General features: G+C 39.0%; 1 protein-coding gene across 2 annotated transcripts in view; it reads right to left on the bottom strand.

Moving 5' to 3' along the window:
* Positions 1–2,414: 2,414 nt before the first annotated feature.
* The window catches only part of SLC9C1 (solute carrier family 9 member C1), a 111,215-nt gene continuing 105,116 nt past the window's right edge, over positions 2,415–8,513 (bottom strand). For both annotated transcript variants that reach the window (XM_081542250.1, XM_081542260.1), the window contains exons 28-29: positions 7,269–7,356; positions 2,415–2,816 (exon numbers count right to left, since the gene is read on the bottom strand). In XM_081542250.1, the coding sequence (XP_081398376.1) occupies positions 2,794–2,816; positions 7,269–7,356 (111 nt within the window). In that variant the 3' untranslated portion in view covers positions 2,415–2,793. The remainder of the gene's footprint in view (positions 2,817–7,268; positions 7,357–8,513) is intronic.

Genomic DNA, 8,513 nt, shown 5'->3' with positions numbered 1-8,513 from the left:
GCAGACAAGTAGGCTTCCTGTGAGGAGTCTAATGGAAATGAACTCCAAGCGCCCTTCTCAGTCCAAAACCCGCATTACATTCTTTCTGGTGAAGGAGGAGTTCTGGGCACACAACCATCACATGATGCTGAGCAGGGTGGGTATACACCTTGCAAGGTACTGAGTTTATTTCACATCTCGGTGCCTTGTGCAGGCTTCTTTCCCCATGTGGAGATGTTTACACTCAAGGACATGTTCCTAGTCAGACATTGACAATAATAATATTTGTGGAGTATGTCCTTCTCTCCTCCGATGGCTTAGATTTCCAAAATAAAATCTAGAAAACTTATAAAGCATTGTAAATTATTCTGAATTCATTCAGGGGATGTAAGTCCAAGTGTCATCACGTCTAGCTGTGACTTTGAGTAAGTTTCTGAATTCTTTAAGCTCCGTTACTAGTGCCTACCATCCACAGTTTGTGTAGTGATTGCCCAAGCTGAAATGAGGGCAGAGCTCTCAGCAGAGTGTCTAGTGCACACTGCTCTCACTTTCAGTGATGACTACTGTTGGACAGCCCTTCTCCCTCCTGGTGTCTGGCTCCAGATCAAGGGCTTCACTCTCTGTTGCCTTAACATTCTTGGCCTGTCACCACCTCCTCATTCATTCTGCTGAGGTGGAGTGGCTTATCAGGTTGAATTTGGAAGCAGAATCTGGATGTTCTTGTTCAGCCCCTTCTTTCTGATTTCTTTTAGGAGTGATCTCACCTTTAGAAACCTTAGTTTTTGCTGTTCTCAGCTATGTAGTAAGCTTAATGACAAATGCTTACAGTAGTAAAACTGTCCAAATCTGGGGGTCAAAAGGCAACCATGTATTGTAAGTCAACTCAGTCACTAATAAAGAGGTGTGTGTGTGTGGGGGTGGCAGGGTGGGATATGTGTGTTTTAGGTTCTAATTGTCTCAATCCTTTGTCTTAATTTTCACTTGGTTCAGAACTCAGGAAAGGGTACTCATTAATAAGATCCTATGGTATTATGCTAAGTGAAATAAGTCAGACAGAGAAAGGCAAATACATAGAACTTATATGTGGAATCTAAAAATAAAACAAGCTAGTGACTATAAAAAAAAACGGAAACAGACTCTCAGATATAGAGAACAAAGCAGTGGTTACCAGTGAGGCAGGGGGGAGGGGAGGGACAATATAGGGGTAGGGGCCTAAAAGATACAAACTATTATGTTTAAAAATAAATAAGCTACAGTACAGGAAGTGTATCCAACATTTTATAATACCTAAAAGTGAAATATAATCTTAAAAATTGTGAATTACTATGATGTACACCTGTAACAGATAATACTGTACATCAACTACATCTCAATAATAAAAAAGTCCTTCAGATATTAAAACAGCTGTCATGTATCTATCATTGGAAGAAAACTTGTTGAGGTTAGTTTTGGAGAGAAGTGACAGCAGTTTGTCTTTTTTTTTTAAATGTTGGCTGTACTAGGTCTTCACTGCTGCATGAGCTTTCTCTAGTTGCGGTGTGCAGGCTTTTCCTTGTGGTGGCTTCTCTTGTTGTAGAACACAGGCTCTAGGGCTCACAGGTTTCAGTAGTTGGGGTGCATGGGCTTAATTGCTCTGTGGCATGGGGGGAACCTTCCCAGACCAGGAACTGAACCTATGTCCTCTGCATAGGCAGATAGATTCTTAATCACTGGACCACCTGAGAAGTCTAATAGCAGTTTGATTTAACTTTCTCAACAGCAACAAACCAAACTATCTCCTCCACAGGCACAATTTATGAATGGAATCTCTACACTGGGCTTCTTTGAAAAACATGCCTACCACCAGTTGCAGCAAGAACAAAGTTTGGAATAACATTTTCCAACCCCTGGGTGAAGGCATGATCCTGAAGATATATATTCAAATTTTTATTAATTCTTCAGATACTTATTTAGGACCTACCATACTGGAGGTGTATATGGTACAATCGCTAATCACAGACTTGTTTTCAGGTTTCTGCTCTGCCTCTTACTAGCTATGAGGTTTTCCACAAAGTACTCAATTCACTCTTTACTCACTTGTAAATTGGAAATAATAGTACATACCTTATATGATTACTGTGAAGATTACATAAGTTTATCACTGTACAGCATTTGTTATATACCAGCATACAGAAGCAATGCAATATCTCTTCACTGTTAAGATTATTTTTAAAAATCATGTGATGCCTATTGTAAATATAATCATGAACAAAATGGACACCAAAAGTTTTATTTAGGGCTGAGTTACATGGTTAAGTCTTTCTGTGGTTAAATCCTTTAGAAAGGATTAAATCCTTTCTATTTGCTATTTTAAATCACTGAGGGCTTCCAGGATGAGTGCAATGCAACGACACTTCACTGAGTGAATGACAAAAATCAACACTTGGTTCAAGAGCAACATTTAAAATACTTTTTAATAGCATTTAATTTTCATAAACTGAATCAAATCATTTTTTTCTAAGAGTAATATACAAACTATCCAGGTAGCATAAGCTTATTTTCTGGTTCTAAAACTAAAACTTACTCTAAGATATTCTGGGGTGTTTTAGATATTTTTAAAAATAGATATTTTAAATACAGGAAATTTTGCAAAAAAAGAAAAATATATATATATATTTTGAATGAAACAGTTGCAAAGTCCAAACTTCTTTCAGTATGGCACCAAGAATATCCACATAGGATTCAACTCAAAGTTGCTCCCTCCTGAGGTAGGAAAACGTGCTTCAAAAACAGGAGGCATCTCATGACAGCAGGGCCAGTACATGTCTCGGTCTTCTAAACAGCCTTGTCAACCATTTCTAAAAGAAATGGAAATGAAAGAAAACGAACAAAGACAAAAGAACTCTGGAATCTTTCAACAGTGACCCACAACCCAGAATAGGATGTCCTGGAGGGTCAGTTTTATTTCCACAAGAAACATCTGGTCATTATTAATGACACCAGGGAAGGAAGCTGAGCAAGTAAATGTGAATCATTTGTCATCATAAGGGGTAGTAGCATGATTTAAACTGGGAGTATGCATCCAAGAAATCCCTGGGGTCTGTTGAATTGGGTGCGGTAGTTTATGGACTATCAGGAGGAGGGTTTGCCATTGTGGGAATAACTGACTGGAGTCATTATCATGCATTGAGTTTTGGCTCTGGCTGTTACCATCTGGTGGCTCAGATGGTTAAGAATCTGCCTGCAGTGTAGGAGACCAGGGTTTGATCCTTGAATTGGGAAGATCCCCCAACTGAAGGGAACGGCAACCTACTCCAGTATTCTTGCCTGGAGAATTCCATGGACAGAGGAGCCTGGCATGCTACAGTTGCAAAGAGCTGGACACGACTAAGCAACTAACACTTTTACTTTCACATTTCCTAACACTATGGATTTCTGAGTTTAAAGTGTGGTACAAAAGACAACAGACAACTTTCAAGCAATTTATATTTGAATAATTCTTTAGAGTTTTACAATCATATTTTTCATTATGAGTAATAAAACCACATAAAATAAGAGAGGTAAATAAGACCATCCTTACTCTCCCTTTTATTAATTACATCATTTGGATTTATCTTTTCTGGCCTTGTTTACACTAAACATGTTATATGTACAGTTTTGAATTCAGCTTTTACATTTTATGTTGGACTACTGAACTGAACTCAACCATAGTCGTATGACACTCCTTGTATTATGGATATTCTGAACTGAAATTATACATTTTTTCATTGTTGAACACTTTCAGTTCAGTTCAGTTCAGTCACTCAGTCATGTCCGACTCTTTGCGACCCCATGAATTGCAGCATGCCAGGCCTCTCTGTCCATCACCAACTCCCGGAGTCTACCCAAACCCATGTCCATCGAGTCAGTGATGCCATCCAACCATCTCATCCTCTGTCGTCCCCTTCTTCTCCCGCCCCCAATCCTACCCAGCATTAGGATCTTTTCCAATGAGTCAACTCTTCGCATGAGGTGGCCAAAGTATTGGAGCTTCAACTTTAACATCAGTCCTTCCAATAAACACCCAGGATTGATCTCCTTTAGGATGGATTGATTGGATCTCCTTGCAGTCCAAGGAACTCTCAAGAGTCTTCTCCAACACCACAGTTCAAAAGCATCAATTCTTCGGCACTCAGCTTTCTTCACCGTCCAACTCTCACATCCATACATGACCACTGGAAAAACCATAGCCTTGACTAGACGGACTTTTGTTGACAAAGTAATGTCTCTGCTTTTAAATATGCTATCTAGGTTGGCTATAACCTTCCTTCCAAGGAGTAAGCGTCTTTTAATTTCATGGCTGCAATCACCATCAGCAGCGATTTTGGAGCCCAAAAAAATAAAGTCTGACACTGTTTCTACTGTTTCCCCATCTATTTGCCATGAAGTGATGGGACCAGATGCCATGATCGTAGTTTTCTGAATGTTGAGCTTTAAGCCAACTTTTTCACTCTCCTCTTTCACTTTCATCAAGAGGCTCTTTAGTTCTTCACTTTCTGCCATAAGGGTGGTGTCATCTGCATATCTGAGGTTATTGATATTTCTCCCGGCAATCTTGAGTCCAGCTTGTGTTTCTTCCAGCCCAGCATTTCTCGTGATGTACTCCGCATATAAGTTAAATAAGCAGGGTGACAATATACAACTTTGACGTACTCCTTTTCCTATTTGGAACCAGTCTGTTGTTCCATGTCCAGTTCTAACTGCTGCTTCCTGACCTGCATACAGGTTTCTCAAAAGACAGGTCAGATGGTCTGGTATTCCTATCTCTTTCAGAATTTTCCACAGTTTGTTGTGATCCACACAGTCAAAGGCTTTGGCATAGTCAATAAAGCAGAAATAGATGTTTTTCTGGAACTCTCTTGCTTTTTCGATGATCCAGCGGATATTGGCAATTTGATCTCTGGTTCCTCTGCCTTTTCTAAAATCAGCTTGAACATCTGGAAGTTCACCGTTCACGTATTGCTGAAGCCTGGCTTGGAGAATTTTGAGCATTACTTTACTAGCATGTGAGATGAGTGCAATTGTGTGGTAGTTTGAGCATTCCTTGCCATTGCCTTTCTTTGGGATTGGAGTGAAAACTGACCTTTTCCAGTCCTGTGGCCACTGCTGAGTTTTCCAAATTTGCTGGCATATCGAGTGCAGCACTTTCACAGCATCATCTTTCAGGATTTGAAATAGTTCAACTGGCATTCCATCACCTCCACTAGCTTTGTTCGTAGTGATGCTTTCTAAGGCCCACTTGACTTCACATTCCAGGATGTCTGGCTCTAGGTGAGTGATCACACCATTGTGATTATCTGGGTCATGAAGATCTTTTTTGTACAGTTTTTCTGTGTATTCTTGCCACCTCTTCTTAATATCTTCTGCTTCTGTTAGGTCCATACCATTTCTGTCCTTTATCAAGCCTATCTTTGCATGAAATATTCCTTTGGTATTTCTAATGTTCTTGAAGAGATCTCTAGTCTTTCCCAATCTGTTGTTTTCCTCTATTTCTTTGCATTGATTGCTAAGGAAGGCTTTCTTATCTCCCCTTGCTATTTTTTGGAACTCTGCATTCAGATGGGAATATCTTTCCTTTTCTCCTTTGCTTTTCACTTCTCTTCTCTTCCCAGCTATCTGTAAGGCCTCCTCAGACAGCCATTTTGCTTTTTTGCATTCCTTTTCCATGGGGATTGTCTTGATCCCTGTCTCCTGTACAATATCACGAACCTCTGTCCATAGTTCATCAGGCACTTTGTCTATCAGATCTAGTCCCTTAAATCTATTTGTCACTTCTACTGTATACTCATAAGGGATTTGATCTAGGTCATACCTGAATGGACTAGTGGTTTTCCCTACTTTCTTCATTTAAGTCTGAATTTGGCAAGAAGCAGTTCATGATCTGAGCCACAGTCTGCTCCTGGTCTTGTTTTTGCTGACTGTATAGAGCTTCTCCACCTTTGGCTGCAAAGAATATAATCAATCTGATTTCGGTGTTGACCATCTGGTGATGTCCACGTGTAGAGTCTTCTCTTGTGTTGTTGGAAGAGGGTGTTTGCTGTGACCAGTGGGTTCTCTTGGCAAAACTCTATTAGCCTTTGCCCTGCTTCATTTTGTCACTAGACATAGTAGTGTCTTAGACATTTTGCACACTTGTCTACTTGTATACCTTGTATTACTTTCTTTGGATTGATTTTCAGAAGAGAAATCACTGAGGCAAACTGTGTGAGCATTTTTATGACTTTTGTTGACAAATTGCTTATCCACCAGCTAAATTTGAGAAAACAAGTATCATTCTATTTTCATTTATTTCAAAGGAAATAATTTTACCATTGAATGAAAATAGTTCTTTAAAAAATGTTAATACTTTGTTGTTGTTTAGTTTTGCTTTTTTTATTTTCTCCACATTTTGGATATTGTCTTTTCCCTGAATTTGCTGTTCATAAGTTTGCTGTTGGTATCATAGTGTTTTCCTCATCATTTTGTACACATTTGCCCCAAGTAAAGATATTCATTGTGTTGCAAATAATTCTTTCAAACACCTTTTACATGGTGTATCGTTAGCCTTTAAATGTATTTTAAAATATGATCTTTGTCATAGGAAGTGGTATTCAACAGTTAATGTTTTTTAAGTGGAGATAAAAAATTTCTCTGAAGGTCATATAAAACACTTACAAACACAAATATTTCCCCAGAGACATGACATTTTGTACTGCCAACAGCCAGGTTGGTCTACTCATTGTTTCCTAAAAGTCTTGGTCTCTTGCATCTTCTGTTCTAAACATCAGCTTCTTTTCTCTACAAAGACTTTGCTATGCTCAGTAGCTACCTGTTTCTTTTGAATTCATTTAACTTCTGTTGACACTGTCCACTGTGTTTCTTGTGTTGTCATTTAATTGCCTTCTGTGTGGTATGTTTTGTCTCCTTAACTAGAACATAAATTTTTAAACATGAAGTCATAGCTTATTGTCTGCTCATATCTTCCACATTACATGGCTACCTGTAAAACAACCTACCAAACTGGGAGCAGCTAGTGTTGCATGTGAGATTAAATGGCAGAATATAGAGAGGGAACCATGAGACTATAATTTCCAGAAATTCAGATAAAGGAATCTTATTTTTAAATTGATTTTCCAAATTAGAATTTAGAATTAGTGCCAGTAGAAGAATCTTCTGGCTAGTAGAAGGTGGTATAAGCATATTATCACACAAAGGCAAATAAACTGGGTTCCTTCTACATCTCTAGGAACAGGTATGCTCCCACTCATGTTGGGGAAACTGAACCAGCTTACCAGGCTTCCGTTCAGGCTTATTCGAGGTGTTCTCATAGAGGCTCTTATCCATCATGATATTAGCAACTGATTTCATAGGCTCTTGCTTCTAAAAATGGAGATAGGAGTTAAAGTCTGAGACTGTTAATAAGATTTATAAAGCAGAGCTGGTGTCAAATCTGGTCTGTAGGTCAAGGGACCTACAGCTGGGACTCCTGGCAGTGGCAGCACTGTGTATGGACCAAAATGCTCTGTAAGGAACCACTTAATATTGTGACAGGCTTTTTAATGATGTAAAGGTAAAGCTACAGTTCTGGGCTGGCGGTAATCAGGGAAAGCTTTGAGGGGAGAGGGGAGGGAGTTGGCTCAGAAACATAGCCAAGATTTAACATCAGGGAGAACAAGCATTTATTGAATTACAGAATTTGTTGATCTTCTCTGTATGTCTAACTAGCTGATGTTTCTACCATTTAATGGACTCTCACTTTCAAACTACTTCCTCTATGTTAACAACTCTCAAGCAAATCATTTTCATTTTAATTAAGTAAAAGCAGCAATTTGGGGCATTATGTACTGGGAGAGCATTAGCTTTCCTGGCTCCTCCCTTCATTCCCCCAAATATGCTATTAAGATAAATCCTACAAGCTTGGCAGCGTACCAAGGCTAAGGAGAAAGATGGCTTAATCGGTAAGCTGGAAGGAGCCATCTTATATTTTATCTTAAGTGTCTTCCTCATCCTATTTTTGTTTGTTTGTTTATTAACTGTAATTTCCCTTCGTTATTTCCTAGTCTTCAGCAGAAACTATGTTTGGGAGAATTAGAGGAGGTGACTATTTTCATGGTTTTTTTTAAGAAAGTTAATACGGGAAGAGCAAAAGACATTTGGAGAAGCAGTTTACAATGTTAAGAAGCAGTGTCAAATACTGTGTAGTGCACTTCCCATTTCTTTAATCTCCATAGCAGCACCATATGAAAGTGACTTATTATTTTATCTGTTTTATAGACACGGAAAATGATGCTAAGGCAGGTTGAGAAATTTGTCCAAGGTCACATGGCTAATTGTGATGGAATCAGGAAGCAAACCAGAGACTTTCATGCTACACCCCACACTCTCAACCCCTATGCTATTGGGTCAGCAGTTTGAGGCAACAAGCAACAACTAGGGAGGGTTTGAGGGAAAGCTTCCCCAGGAAGACTCTGAAACTCAAGGATAAACTGAACTTCCTGCTTTTATATAGAATGAGAACTTGTGTGTTAAAGAAGAGT

This window comes from Giraffa tippelskirchi, chromosome 2 (genome assembly GCF_054371585.1).
Source record: "Giraffa tippelskirchi isolate mGirTip1 chromosome 2, T2T-mGirTip1v1.2.pri, whole genome shotgun sequence".
NCBI lineage: Eukaryota > Metazoa > Chordata > Mammalia > Artiodactyla > Giraffidae > Giraffa > Giraffa tippelskirchi.
Note: the sequence above shows the minus strand (reverse complement) of the source record. Positions and strands in the feature narration are given on the sequence as shown.